The following is a 13,976-nucleotide window of genomic DNA, read 5'->3' as shown; positions in this document are numbered from 1 at the left end:
TGCGGAGGTATCGGCGATATAGACCATTTGATTTTTTCCTGTCCGGCATACTCTTTGGATAGGTTAATCCTGGCTAGTGAAGTTAAAGTGTTCATCAGCTAACGACCCTCCCGCCGCCTCAGTGATTTGTTGAAAAATGTGGACTGTTTTATACTACTTAAATATATTAAAAATACTTTCAAAAACTTTGACATTACAGTGAAATGTGAAACATACTCTGATGCTCCGATCAACGATTAGTACCTCTGATGTGAAAATTAAAAGTTGTGAAGTGAATGACTTACATGACGTTTAATAAATGGTGTTACCAATGAGCAATAACTGATATGACAATATGAAAATAAAGACTTGCTTAATTCTAGTAACCAGGCCATGTAATCTCCAAAAAAAAAAAGCGAATGGCAACACACGTTCTGAGTCAATGTCAACTTGACAGTACCGATAGAATGTCGCCAGTCATGTCAAAACTGCTGTCATTCATTCTCATTCATTTTTTTTATTGAGAGTTTATTGTAGAGTTAGAGCATATGTCTTAGTAGTCTGTGAGATAGAGAGTTTAGTTTGTTGTTGCCACTGATGTTGTTGCTTATTTTACTGTCGGTTCTTAGATTATTCGATAAACGTCAAGAGTCAAGTTTGAAGGAAGGAATAAAAAACTTGTAGGGCTACATACAGATAGGCTGTTTATGTATTGTGTTGGTGTTGGTAGTGCGATAGTGGTAACCGGTAAATGGCTGCCAGTAATGTGCCTATAAATGTTAATTGCCGACGAAAACCTACCAATTAAAATTCGAAAACTATTGAAGTGATTACACATGCAACTGTGAGAATTTATTAAAAGGTTAGTTAACGTTACACATTGTGGGGTCAGTGATTTTTATTCATTTATTGTAATTAGATACCCATTAGAAGGTTCTGACAATGAACGTTATAACTTATAAATTATTCATTAACCGCACTATTGCACCATTTAGGTCTTATATTCCACTATCCGGTTTTCAGATCTCGAAATGGACGGCTCTTACGACGAAATCATCTCCGACAGTCCGTTTTTTGTGGAACTAAAAAACGAATACAATAACTTATTTCAACACTGTATCACACAGTCATGGATTATTTGTGTGCCTAGAGTTGGGAGTTTGAGCACTCGCGTCTTCACTGTAGAAGACTTTTGTGCACACATCCTGGTTCCTAGTGATGAACTGCCCGAGACTCACTTCACTACTCTCAAGGAAAAACAAGTGACTGTTACTAACAAAGTCATTACCCTGGAGGTAACCAAGGCTCTACCACTGCAGAGCCACATACTATTTGAAGAGACTTTCTACACGGAAGACTTCATCAAATACAAGGTATGGTGCATAGAAAATCCATTGGAACCTACTACTGTAACAGATGATAATGCCATTGCTAAAGAATATTTATCTTCAATAAATAACTGCATTGATTTACTTTGGACTCAAGCTGCAGGTCGGCAGGTACTAGATCAGATTGAACAAAATGTCCAAATATTCATTAAAAAGAACCCTACATTACCTGTAGCTATTGGGCTTCTCAGGGACTCTGTGAGTGAGCTATACACGCAGTGCCTTCAGACCGTGCTGCAAAATCGTAGAATTCGGGAAAAATCAAAATCATGCAAACAGATACTTGAAAACATAAAGCTAGCAGTGGAGTGCTATATGCAACATTTATTGTTCAATCATTTGTTTCAAACTATCTGCACATCCTGTGCATATGAAGACTCGCATCTTAATAAGAAAATTAGAAATATGAGTGACATCCAATTAAGAGACTTGGACATCAAAAAAGACTTGTATCATGCTGTACCGAAGGCCAGACACCTTCTTTCTAAGATTGACACATATAACACTGTATTAGAAAAAGTTTTGTGTGTGAAAAGGGCACTGAATGCAATCAATAAGAAAGATAGCAGTAACAATGTTGTATTATTAACTGCAGATGATTTGTTACCAGTATTTGTGTTTTTAGTGATCAAATCTGGTTTGCCTAACTGGTACAGCCAGCTCATGTATTTGAAAGAATTTCGCTTCAGTGGTATGGGTAAGGGTGATGGAGATGAGAGTGCCTTTCTTATAACTACTTTGGAAGCTGTAATAGAACATATTCAATCCGGGGCATTGGCAGGTCCTCCTGATCCTGAAGCTTATTACTATGAAAGTAACTTAACAGAAGATAATTTGAAAGATGAAAAACCAAGAAGAGGAAGCCTAACAGAATCCATTTCAACATCGGATGTTGGTGGAGATGAAACTTTAGAATACATATTTGAGCTCATTAAAGTTAACCATACTGACCAAATTCGAGCAATACTTGAAAGAAATCAGAAACATCTGCAAAAACTTCAAAAAAATGAAAATAGTATTCTCAAAAAGATATTGTATGATGATCGTAGTGATTGTAGTGATGGTGGTAGCGATGACGATAATGAGGAAGGCATTTATGATGAATCTGAAATGTATCAAAAACTTTGCCACCCATTGTGCAGCTGCAAAAAATGCTGCCGTAAAATATCTAAACGTTTATTGAAATCATCTCCTACTGTGACATCTAGGGATAGTCATGGTCTTACCCCATTACATGTAGCATGTATTCATGGAAAAGCTGCTATTGTTGAATTACTTATAGAAATGAACTCGGATGTGAATGCTACAGATTTGAATGAATGTACTCCATTACATTATGCTGCTTCCAGAGGACACCAAAATGCATTACTATTGCTGGTCCACTCTGGGGCTAATGTGAACCAGGCAAATATCGACAAAAATACGCCACTACATTTGGCCGTCAATAATGGCCATTTAAACTGTGTTAAAGCTTTAATATACTTCTCAGAGCATAGCAGAAAAAAGATCACAATAAATTGTACGAATCAAAGTGGAAACACACCTTTGCATCTTGCATCAAAGTGGGGTTATGAAGGCATAGCTAAACTGCTGATAGAAAATGGTGCAGAACCATCTTTACAAAATCGTTACAGCAAAACAGCTTTTGATTATGCACATAACTTAAGGATTCTCAAAGTTTTAAAAACTTGCACTCCTAACTTAATTGAATACATACACATAAGCAGTCCAAACATACAGCCTCTTGAATGCAAACAGGACAATGAGGTGACTATGAAATTAAACTCTCTGAAAATCAATGATGGTGACAAAGCAACCAAAACTATTGAAAATCTTAAAACGCTAGAAAAAATATCAAAAGCTATATCATATGGTGATGTAAAGCTGGCCTGCTTTTACTTGAATATTAACTATGAGGATTACACAGACACTAACAGCAATACTAGTACAGCACTTTGCCATCCTCTTTGCGAATGTCAGAGCTGTAGGCGTAAAACATCTGCAAAATCTTCTTATAGTGTAAATTTTGCTGACTCAAATGGATTTACTGCCCTCCATTTTGCCGCACGGTGTGGATTGGACGAACTTTGTAGCATATTGATTTTGAATAATGCGGATGTTAACTGTGCTAACAAGAAAGGGCAAACACCCTTACACTTAGCAGCATCAAACAATAAGACTGCAGTAATGCAAATGCTCCTTAACAATGGCTCAGACATAAACGCTATTGATTATGCAGGCAACACACCATTGCATGACGCTAGTCACCTCGGAAATATTGGCGCTGCTAAAATTTTAATCAGTTTCAATCCCAATATTCATATTTGTAATGGGTCTGAAAAAACTGCTTTGGATGTAGCCAAAGATAAAGTACATTTAACTATTATTGACTTGATTGAAAAGTATACTAAATCATAAGATAGCTTTGGGTAGGTTAAAGTGGTTAGTAAATGTTAAATCATTTTTGCCAGGGCTTTAATGCTAAGTCTATGTCATAGCTTAGAGGATTGCTGGTCTCTGGTAGATTATATTAAAAAATAAGCTTTAACTTCTTAACTGCCATATCTCAATGTTTTGTTCTTGTGCAATACTTTAACAATTATTTTGACATTTTGTTTGTGCCATACAAATGGTATATGTATCTTGCCGTATATTTTCACTAAGACTGACTTTTTACTGTTTTTATATGTTCGTTATTTTTATTTCGTTGAATATCTTGATTGACAATACTACATATGAGTATTTCTCAAAAAGTTGCCCGTCATGAAATTGACAAGAAATCAGTTTTGTCAAGAAATTATTAACCCTAAGGACGAGTTCATAAAACATAAACTAGATAAAACATGCAAAATTTCTTGACGTCAGGAAAACGTCACGAAATCTTGTGAGGAAAAAACCTTAATTTTGTAACTACATCAAAACTTTCTATTGGATCCAACAACAAAGATTATCTGACTTTTTATCACTTTTACCACAAGGTTTTGTATATATTTAAAAACAATATTACTTATTTTTGTAGTGAAATAGCGTCAGGATTTTTTTTTAAAGTGGACAACTCTAAAAAATAAAAATGAACAAGTTTTTGAGAAATACCTAGTCATATGTCTAATAAATAGGTATAGTTTTTAGGTTAGGATAAGATGAATTGTTAAAAACAACAGTTGATTTCCTTGTATTGTTTAATTTAAAAACTCCATAATCATAGTTATAAACATACAAACAATTTTGAGCATACAGATTTCTATTGCAACAATACCTATCTACCATTATGATTCTTTGCCAAAATAATCAGCATAAATTAGTTGCGCTCAACAATTGATTTATGTAACTACATAATATTACATTTATCTTGGAATTAAATTCAGATTTAGTTTAGTGTTATAAAATCGCCACTACTTAGGTACAGTCGAGTTCGTAAACTTGTGAGCAAACATTTGATCAAAAACATCTGAACACGACTATTGTTAACGGCGTAGAAGCGTGTTCAGATATTTTTGATAAAATTTTTGCTCACACGTTTATGAACCTCTACTGTATATTTAAATAGCTCGTATCTCAAAATCGATATTGTGAACTTTACTCACTGTGCTTTAAGGCATAGTTTAGTTAGTTTAAATACTTATCCATTTGAAATCTGAGCTTATTTCTTACAAGGAAAGAAAGGTACCATGAGCCAAATAAGTGGTCTATAAATTTTTAAACAAGTTCCTATCAAATGAATAATTATGTCGCTAAAGTCGAACTTTCAAGTTGACAGACACGTCTAGTGGCATTATTGTTTTATGACATGCAAACGATTATCAACTTTAGGGTGGTAGACAACATATTTGGCTGATGGTACCCAACTGTCCGGCTCCGATTTGTTTTATTTTTATATATGTTAGAGAGTAGTCTAAAATAACGGACACGTATTTTTTTTTAGCTGCCCAAACTTAACCTATTCGAAGAAACTGACCTCCAAAGTACTAAAAAGTGAGCTAACCCTCTAGCTTCTGTACTTAGTGTTTTTTTTTTGTAAAATGTAAATTTGAGCCGAGACATAACAAAACACCGGTCCATTATTTTTAATGTTCTCCAACATATAATCAGGCCAGTAATTAACTAGCATTTTTCCCAATTAACCTTTCCTTGTTAGTAGAGACGAAATACGTCACGAATTTAGAATATAAACGTAAGTAAAGAAATATATTATGCAAATCATAATTAAACATCGGCGGCTCGTGGCATTGAGGTAGCATTTGACGTTTCTAAAAGACTAGTGATGTGACAATGTTTTTCTTTGTGAGTCGAGCAAAACAAACCAATTAGAAAAAGTATTTTCAATCATTGAATATATGACATTCGTGATAGACAATTCATATTTGTTCTAATTTTTTAAAAGTTATCATCTCATTGAAAAAAAACACTAGGTGTAAGAAAATATTCTTTCGGCTTCGACTGAACTGAAGTGATGGGTAAAAAGTAATTCTTCTTTAATGTTGCAGCGTAATGTGCTGATGTTCATTTTGATTTCAATTTCTTTATTTTGTAATAAGATATCATATTTTTATTCTACGATATCCTGGATTTTTGATATTACTTTTTTACCTTTTGCTAAACACGTCAGTCTTAGTAATGAAAGTGACTAATCAATATTAAAAACTATCTCTAAAAACTTTTAGTTTTAGTTTGTCTCGTCTCTAGTGCTACCTAATTGCCACGAGTCGCCAATGTATAATCATAATATTAAGCTTCGATAAAATACCCATTTATTTTAGATTGTAGTGTTTTATTAAAACTACAGGAACATTAGTATCTATGTTAAACCAAATAAACATATTTTTACAGGTTTTTTTTTTCAAGACTTCTTATTATTTATGTGTAATTGTAATTTACATCACATAAATAAATATGTATAGCACCTCCCTCATCCGACATGTTAATATAAAGCTGATTCTGTAACTCTATTAATTACTCCAATTCATAATAGAAAAATGACAGTTGTTAAATATTATTGTTTCTTCCTTATTCTTCTTCTGAATACCCCTAAAATTAATCAATTGCATTATCAAAACACAATTCGAGTGCAATTTTGAGACAGTCACACATTAAAACGTAACATTAACTTATAACGCATGATCATACATAGCATTATCTATGCACAGGTAGATACTTAAATACAACAATAAAATAATCAAACACTCCTTAATTTGCGTCAATTTAACCTATACCGAAAGACGATCAATCAAAGACAAAGGCTTTCTAAAATCAATGTTTTAGAACTAATACCCGTGTCCAACAATATTCTGGTTTTAACCTTTTGGGACCTATCCACATTTCCGTCTTCCTTCATTTTTAACCCCCGACGCAAAAAAGGGGTGTTATAAGTTTGACCGCTGTGTGTCTGTGGGTGGCACCGTAGCTCTTAAACGGGTGGACCGATCTGAATGCGTTTTTTTTTAATTTGAAATTAGGTTTACTAGCGATTAGACATGTTTCATTAAAATCGGTTTAGCCGTTTTTGAGATATTGAACTGATGTGACAAAGTCGGAGGTTTTCCAACTTTTTGTTGGTTAGGTTATCTTATCAGAGGCTCGAGCCAGGACGCCTTGAATGATAGACGCAGCAAGCAGCATTCTATCTCTCTTACTCGTAAACCCTTCGCTTTCATCTGGCGTCGTCCAGCTTTAACGCTTGAAGGCACCTCGTCTAAGGGTAAGTAAGTATTAGTAATAATCACTAGGAATGTTTGGCAATAAACCATTATTATTAAATAGATGAGTAGATAATTTCATGATTTACAATTTAAAATAAAACTATCGTTGAGTCAATAATTACGGCAGGTTCAACAACTGGTCCTACAGAACGTGTGTTTTCGTTCAGTAAATGTCGCTGCTTTGTTGATCCTTGTTCTCTCAATGCGCACGCGTTATTTTTTTGTTTTCGTGGGTTTTAGAACATTACGGTACTCACTAATAAAATGTTATAGTAGTCGGCACGGGATAAGAACCTAAAATCATATTTCTCTCGCTCGTTTGGAGACAAACTTGAGCAAGAGAGTAATATGATTTTGCTTTCTACTTCCGTGCCGTTTACTATAACCATTTTTTGAACCAAAATCTTATCAATAACCCCATATTTGAGCAATTAAAACTTCCTTAGAGGAAGAATTGGGGAAAAAATTATATCATGTTAGCCATAATATGCGGCTCGCACTTTTAGCTCGCGTGACATTTCTATTTCTCTTATTAGTTTTCAGTGGCCGGTCCCGATATTGAATAAACGGATTTTCCTTATTAACTGTTAAAATTTGAAGTATTTTCTGTCGATAATCCGTCAAAATATCATTATTCTTAACGAAAACTATTCGTGGTTTTTGATTATTGGGACCAGCCGTTGCCAATACCAATATATTTAAGATTTTGCTGTTATTTAATTAAATTTGGTCCCTAAAGGTGCGTTTGCATTGATAACTACCGTTTCTGAAATAATACAATGTTAGAGTTAAGATGTCAGAAATAGAGCATTACGCTTATTTAGGAGGAAAATACGAGACATCTTAAGTACTCAGTACATCATGTCCAGGAAATTGTGATATGATAGCCTATAAAATTTCATTCAAAACTATTACATAAAAATACTTACACTAAAGTCACTAGGATCTTATCTTGCTATGATTTAATCACGTCGAAATGTCATTGTATACCTATTTATAATAGTTATATTAATAAATTCTCTTCATAAATAATAAATAAATCACATTAAGATTTAACTGTGCATTATTTGTGCTATTTTTTAAAAAATTACTGTGGCGGCAAGCTCCACACGGGCATTTCTTCTCGTTTCTTCTCTTTTTTCTTGATAATATGTCTATCTCTTAATCTTACGTCGTCTTGTCTCAATCTATAGTCGTCACTCCTCCAGTCGTTTCTTTTTCTGGGAGAACCTTCTTTCTTGAATCTGTCTTTGCTGTCGTCGAAGTATGCTTTACTTTTCAGGAAGAGATCGTTTGTTTCTTGATCGCACTGTGGTAAGTCTTCTTCGTATTGGTCGTCATTAAGTTCAGGGACGTCTTTTCTGCTGAATGTGAAGGTATGCGGGTAGTACACTTGTAGAATGTCTTCTTGACGAAACTGTTGCATTTGCAGCCAGACGTGGGGCAGAAGCAGTGGAAACCGTTGCAGCCAGTACGTCACGAATCCGTCAGGCAACTTGCCCAGGCTTTCTCTCACTTCTGGTTCTAATTCTCTGTAGTGATGTTTCTGAAGATCAAGTATAATTGGAATTATTAGCATGCATGTCTAAAATACTAACTATTTCAGCTAGTGATGAGATCTGAACACTGAACAAAGTTATAAAACGCTTTTGACGACCGAATAGGCTAATGTTTAATGATAATAATTATTATTATTCTATTTCAATCGTCATAGGATCATAGGCATTAATTATACAATTGATTCTGAAAAATAGTGTTAGTAAAACATATTTATCCTACCTAGCCTAGTCAGCTATCTAGCAAGCCTAGCTCTCGAAAAGCAGCAGATATAATGCTTAGTTATATTTTACATATTTTTACTTTTCATAAGAATTTGAGACGCAATTTTGCTACATTCAATGTGCCAAAACTACTATGATCCAAACTTTACAGTCGGGGATCGTTATTACCAGTATTGTGGACAGACGTTGACCTGTCGTGACTATACCGTTGTCAAAAGTACGTGCGACGACGAGCGTTAGCGAGGAGGAGTGTTAGGTAGAATTGAGACCAACAACTAACAACGCACAAACCGAGCGAGCGGAGTGAGCATGCTGCGGCAGCGGTCGGCTAGTGCGAGAACCGAGCTGTTAGTGTCGCGACGCGATTTTCTTGAAGTGATTAATAGGCTAAACCTAAACGAATTTCTGTTAAGGGGATCCCATGCCCCAATGACCTTCGATCTGAATTCCTTAGTTTTCTAATGTTTTTTGTAGCTTATCATATTAACAACAACGGCTTTAAGCAATATAGTATCCCATATTTACTTCAAAGTTCATTGTCTTCGAGATATTTGGCATCAAAGTTGAACAATTTTAGGCCAAAAAACTGGTTTTTTAACTTTTGTGTTAATTAGTTTCAAATGAAAACCCTCGACCAGTTTTTAGAGACGTCAAAGACGAACCCAAATATGTAGATTTCGTATATGTTAGATCTTTCACGTCAATAGAGATACGAAATAAGTGTTTTTTTCAGACAATACTTAAAAAAAGTCATACAAAATTAAGTATTCACTTTGATCAAAATCCGGTAGACGAAAATGGAGATAAAAGATTGGAGAACCTATAGCCGTTTGACTTATAATTCTATCTGTAGTGCAAAAGTAGGAGATACGATTAAAAACTTGTCAAAAGCGATGAAAACCTCGGGTAGCCCCTTAATAGTTATTCGGTTCGGCTTACTGAGTCATAAGCCTAGTTGGCTTAAGTTAGTCTACTAAAGGTTGAATTACGGAACGCTAGTCTGCGAGACAATACATTCTACGAAAGTTGTCTGCCAATCAATAATTTACACGGATAAACTTTAAGCTCTTATAAAAACGAAGGTCTGACTCTCGGGCAAAAACATTCGCGTACCTTATTCCGTATGGCGCGCAGCAGGTGCGCGACGCGGTCCCCGCGGTAGGTGCGTCGCGCGCGCAGGTCCCCGGCCACGACGGCGCACACGCGCGCGCGCCAATCGCCGCGTACCACGAGCCGCGCGTTACTCTCCAGCGGATGCTCCGCGCCCAGGCTGCTTTGACTCTCCACTTGGTCGCTCACGTCCTACAAATAAACTAGGGATGTTGCTAAAAAGTTATGACGACCGGATAGCCCGGTGGTTAGAAAACCTGACTCAAGCTTCGTAGCCGTGGCAGATATTTGTATGGAAACTACGAATGTATGTTCTCGAGCCTTAGTTGGGTAAGTATGTATCTATTTATACATATCTATTGCCGAGTAGAATTCGGTCAACATTGACGGTTTTATCAACATCGTTAACAATCAATTAAAAGTACTTGGTAAGTAGTGGTAGTATTTTAATTGATTTTTAACGTGAAATCGCAGAATATGTTAATTATACACAGAAATCATTAAATTAGACATGGGCACGGCATCGACTTAAAACTTGACACGTATACATAGTTTGGACAATACAAGTACACCCAGCAAAAAAAGTGTACTTTTTTATACGATAGGGGGTAAACGAGCAGGTGTCTCACCTGATGAAAAGCAATCACCACAGCCCATGGACTCCCATAACATAAACTGAGAAAAGGGTAGTAATAGGCTAAGGTAGGTAGAGTACCATCATCCTAGCATCAAAATGCCTCACCTGTAAAAAGTTGAGTATGGACTGCTTTCCCCAGAACATGGGGTATTTCAGCACGGTCTCGCAGGGCGGCCGCGCCTGTGGTCTCGCGGATATCATCGCGCGGACCAGGATCTTGGTCACCACCACCTCCTCTTGAGGCAACACTTTACTGTAAATACAAGCAGAATAGGTTACAAATGGGCGATAGACGATGTGAAAATACAGTCAGAATGGGTTGCAAATGGGTGATTCCGCTATAGATGATGTAAAAATACAAGCAGAATGGGTTACAGATGGATGATACCGCTATAGCAATGATAATAAAAAAGTACAAAACTGCTCTTTTCCACCTAAATTAATTTTCGCAAAGCAGCTTGATACCCCGACGCGTTCTTGAGAAAAAAAGTCTTTGACAGAGGAACAACAAAATGATACTAGAAATAATCCGATTTTACTTTTGTCTTAAAAATATATAACACTTTTTATGAAATGGTGAAACGTTCATGACCTCTATAAAGATGAGAATGGAGAGGAATTTCCTAGTTATTATAATTTATATACCAAAATTTTTAGCTATGAAAGTAAAAAAGAAAATAATTACACGTAAGTAGGTGGGTGACTACGCGTAATAGTGACTTCCAAAAGGACCTTCTTTTCAATCCCTAACTATTGAAAACTTGTCCTTAATTAAGAGAGTAGTTTTAAAAATGTAAATTACGCTTGAAGAAATTCTACCTTGCAAACAAAAAGTAGTAAGAAGTAGGTAGATAGAGACAAGTAGGTTGGTAGAGACAGTTAAAAAAAAAAGGTACTTACTCCAGCAGTTCCAAGTTATAATCTCCAGTGAGTATGTTAGCCTGCCGCCGCAGTACGTCACCAAACGGGTGTTGGCCCCTAGACAGCACGTAGTAGAAAACGCATCCCAGAGAGAATACGTCTACTGATGTCGTCTATAAACAAAAACAATAACGTTAATTTATAATAGATAACTTTAATATTAAAGTTGACGGCACATCGGTTCGATGGCGCTAGTATCGCTTAGTTAATTTCCAAACGAATGTATAATACTACTGACAAATAACGTAACATCGAACGCTAAGGGTAGCGGCATAAAAAGTTAACTTGATGGACGGCTAAGCTCTCGTGAGACATGATTTCGCATTTATAATATTAGTAGGAAGAATAGTAGGATTAGTAGGTATAGATATCTGTACATGATTAATTACCGTTCTCTCTCCATTGATCATCTCCGGCGCGATCCAGCCGTCGGTGCCCGTAACTCCGGACCTGCGTGAAAAGCTCGCGCGTCCAATATTCAGTTTCTTGGACAGTCCAAAGTCCGAGATCATGGCGCGGACCTCACCGGTGCCCGTTGGCATGGATAGCAGCACGTTGTGGGGTTTAACGTCCCTGTGTACTGAATGAATACAACACAATACAGTACGATACGATACGATACAATAACTCTTCCACAATATAGTAAGCAGTAAAGAAAACAATTTTTTCAAGTTTATGGAAGTATTTTTTTATGTATAAGTCAGAAAGCGTACTTCACAATAAATGATGTCATTTTATACATAGGATGTTTTTCGCGTCGTTTCCCAACCATAGGGTCGCAACCCCTAGGGTCGATGTGTGTCAAATAATAGTCATTGTGTACCTGCTAGTAAGATCAAGCTTCTTGAGTAGATCTAGTTTTGTAGGAAGTAATATTAGGATTCTCTTTTGATGCCTACTCAAAAACAGGCTAATTTCTATCACCAGCAGGAAAACAACTTTCCAATGGTAATGCGATTGCAGTCAACTTTGAAGTGTAGGATCATATTTACATATATCATAGAGCACGATTACCTACATAGACCAAAATTTGTATTAAGACAATCGAACATACTAGAAGTATGTCGCGTGCGCTTGGGATAGAATATCACGTCTTTTTTTTTTGTTCAGCGACTCCGGGGATCACAACTCTCTAGTTTCTAAAAAACGCAAATTCAGTCTGTAGATTCTGAAGTTCAAGTTATTGCACCGATATAGGCATAGAGCAATAAACCACTTCAATTTGACGTTTTTTTGGCAAAATCAGTCTTACTTAGTTTCGGATTAACGATGCCGACAATCCCGGTCTCTGGGAATTATTGTCAAATAGTAGATTGAAAGAACTGGAGGAAAAATTGTGTAGAGCAAGTGATGTGCTGTCCTGAGTTGTGACATATAAGATGAATTAAATATAACTTACCTATATCCATAGAATGTAAGTGGGACAGTCCCATAGTGGCCTGTCTTAACACTTCCACTGCATCTATCTTGCAGTTGAAATCTAATTTCTTTTCAACGTAGTCTTGCAATGTCGCTGAACACAACTCGAGTGCAATGTACCTAAGGAGTACAAAACGTGGATATTAATATTAACCCAACATAACGTAAATACACTTAACTTAAGGACAGCTGCTTTATCCATAGAGATATTCCGCGTAGCAGACTGCGATGTCCTAGTAATTTGTACAATGTGCTTTTTGCGTTCATCTTTTTTGGGTAACAAGAGCTTTGCCACAGAAGTAGGTATACCCACTAAGAGTTCCATCATGGCTATTGAAAGTGGGCGCTACGAATGCGTGAAATGACTACTGTGACGCCCATTATAAGCCCCAGGCACCTCTTTGCATGAGGCTTTGGACCTTGTTTGACACCCCCTAAAACCAAATTAAGCAAACTAAACTTCACCACTGTACTGTAGACTAAACTAAACCGACTTAGGCGGGCTCACTGAGACCTGGATTAACTTAACCTCGAGTTATGGTTAATTCAGATTAAGTTGCGTCAAAATGTATGGAACGGTCAACACTGAATCCGTGTTAATGGTTTAATTTTTTAACCTTGAACTGTACAAGTCACCCTGAAACCACGCTAAGCTCACCTAAACTGCTTGTCGCGCTCGGTGCAGTAATAGCGCACAACGTGCGCATGCGCGTCAGATTCGCGCAACAGCGCCACCTCGCGGTCGGCGAAAGTGAAACACTCCGGCAACAGACGTTTCACGGCCACCGCTCGCTTGTCGAACGACCCTCTGGAAACAACAATGGGTGTTTTGAATATCCATGCATATTCTCCAATATTTACTTAGATGCTGGGCTTGGGCAAAGATACACTTTTGCTACCCACACGGCACACCATCAAAGGAAACTGTAGTAGCTGTGTCCGGTAGCGGCAATCGGACACTGTCGCCGTTGCCTGTTACCGACGCGGCATATTATTGTACTGACTACTTAATACCTATAGGTAAGACTAACAGATTAGCTGACAA

At 36.7% G+C, this 13,976-nt stretch overlaps 2 protein-coding genes across 2 annotated transcripts in view; one reads left to right on the top strand and one right to left on the bottom strand.

Annotated features, from left to right (window-relative positions):
- The first annotated feature begins 538 nt into the window (after positions 1-538).
- Positions 539-4,644, top strand: LOC141428967 (ankyrin repeat domain-containing protein 27-like). Its single transcript, XM_074089054.1, has 2 exons — positions 539-841; positions 1,003-4,644. The coding sequence occupies exon 2, from the start codon at positions 1,011-1,013 to the stop codon at positions 3,783-3,785; it is 2,775 nt and encodes a 924-aa protein (XP_073945155.1). The 5' UTR covers positions 539-841; positions 1,003-1,010; the 3' UTR covers positions 3,786-4,644.
- The window catches only part of LOC141428966 (serine/threonine-protein kinase/endoribonuclease IRE1-like), a 25,580-nt gene continuing 16,132 nt past the window's right edge, over positions 4,529-13,976 (bottom strand). Inside the window, exons 8-14 of the mRNA XM_074089052.1 lie at positions 13,590-13,739; positions 12,912-13,051; positions 11,902-12,092; positions 11,492-11,625; positions 10,697-10,844; positions 9,958-10,146; positions 4,529-8,609 (exon numbers count right to left, since the gene is read on the bottom strand). Of these exons, the coding sequence (XP_073945153.1) occupies positions 8,151-8,609; positions 9,958-10,146; positions 10,697-10,844; positions 11,492-11,625; positions 11,902-12,092; positions 12,912-13,051; positions 13,590-13,739 (1,411 nt within the window). The 3' untranslated portion in view covers positions 4,529-8,150. The remainder of the gene's footprint in view (positions 8,610-9,957; positions 10,147-10,696; positions 10,845-11,491; positions 11,626-11,901; positions 12,093-12,911; positions 13,052-13,589; positions 13,740-13,976) is intronic.

Source organism: Choristoneura fumiferana, chromosome 6 (genome assembly GCF_025370935.1).
Source record: "Choristoneura fumiferana chromosome 6, NRCan_CFum_1, whole genome shotgun sequence".
Classification (NCBI taxonomy): domain Eukaryota; kingdom Metazoa; phylum Arthropoda; class Insecta; order Lepidoptera; family Tortricidae; genus Choristoneura; species Choristoneura fumiferana.
The sequence above is the reverse complement of the archived record's forward strand: the minus strand, read 5'-3'. Positions and strand labels throughout refer to the sequence as shown.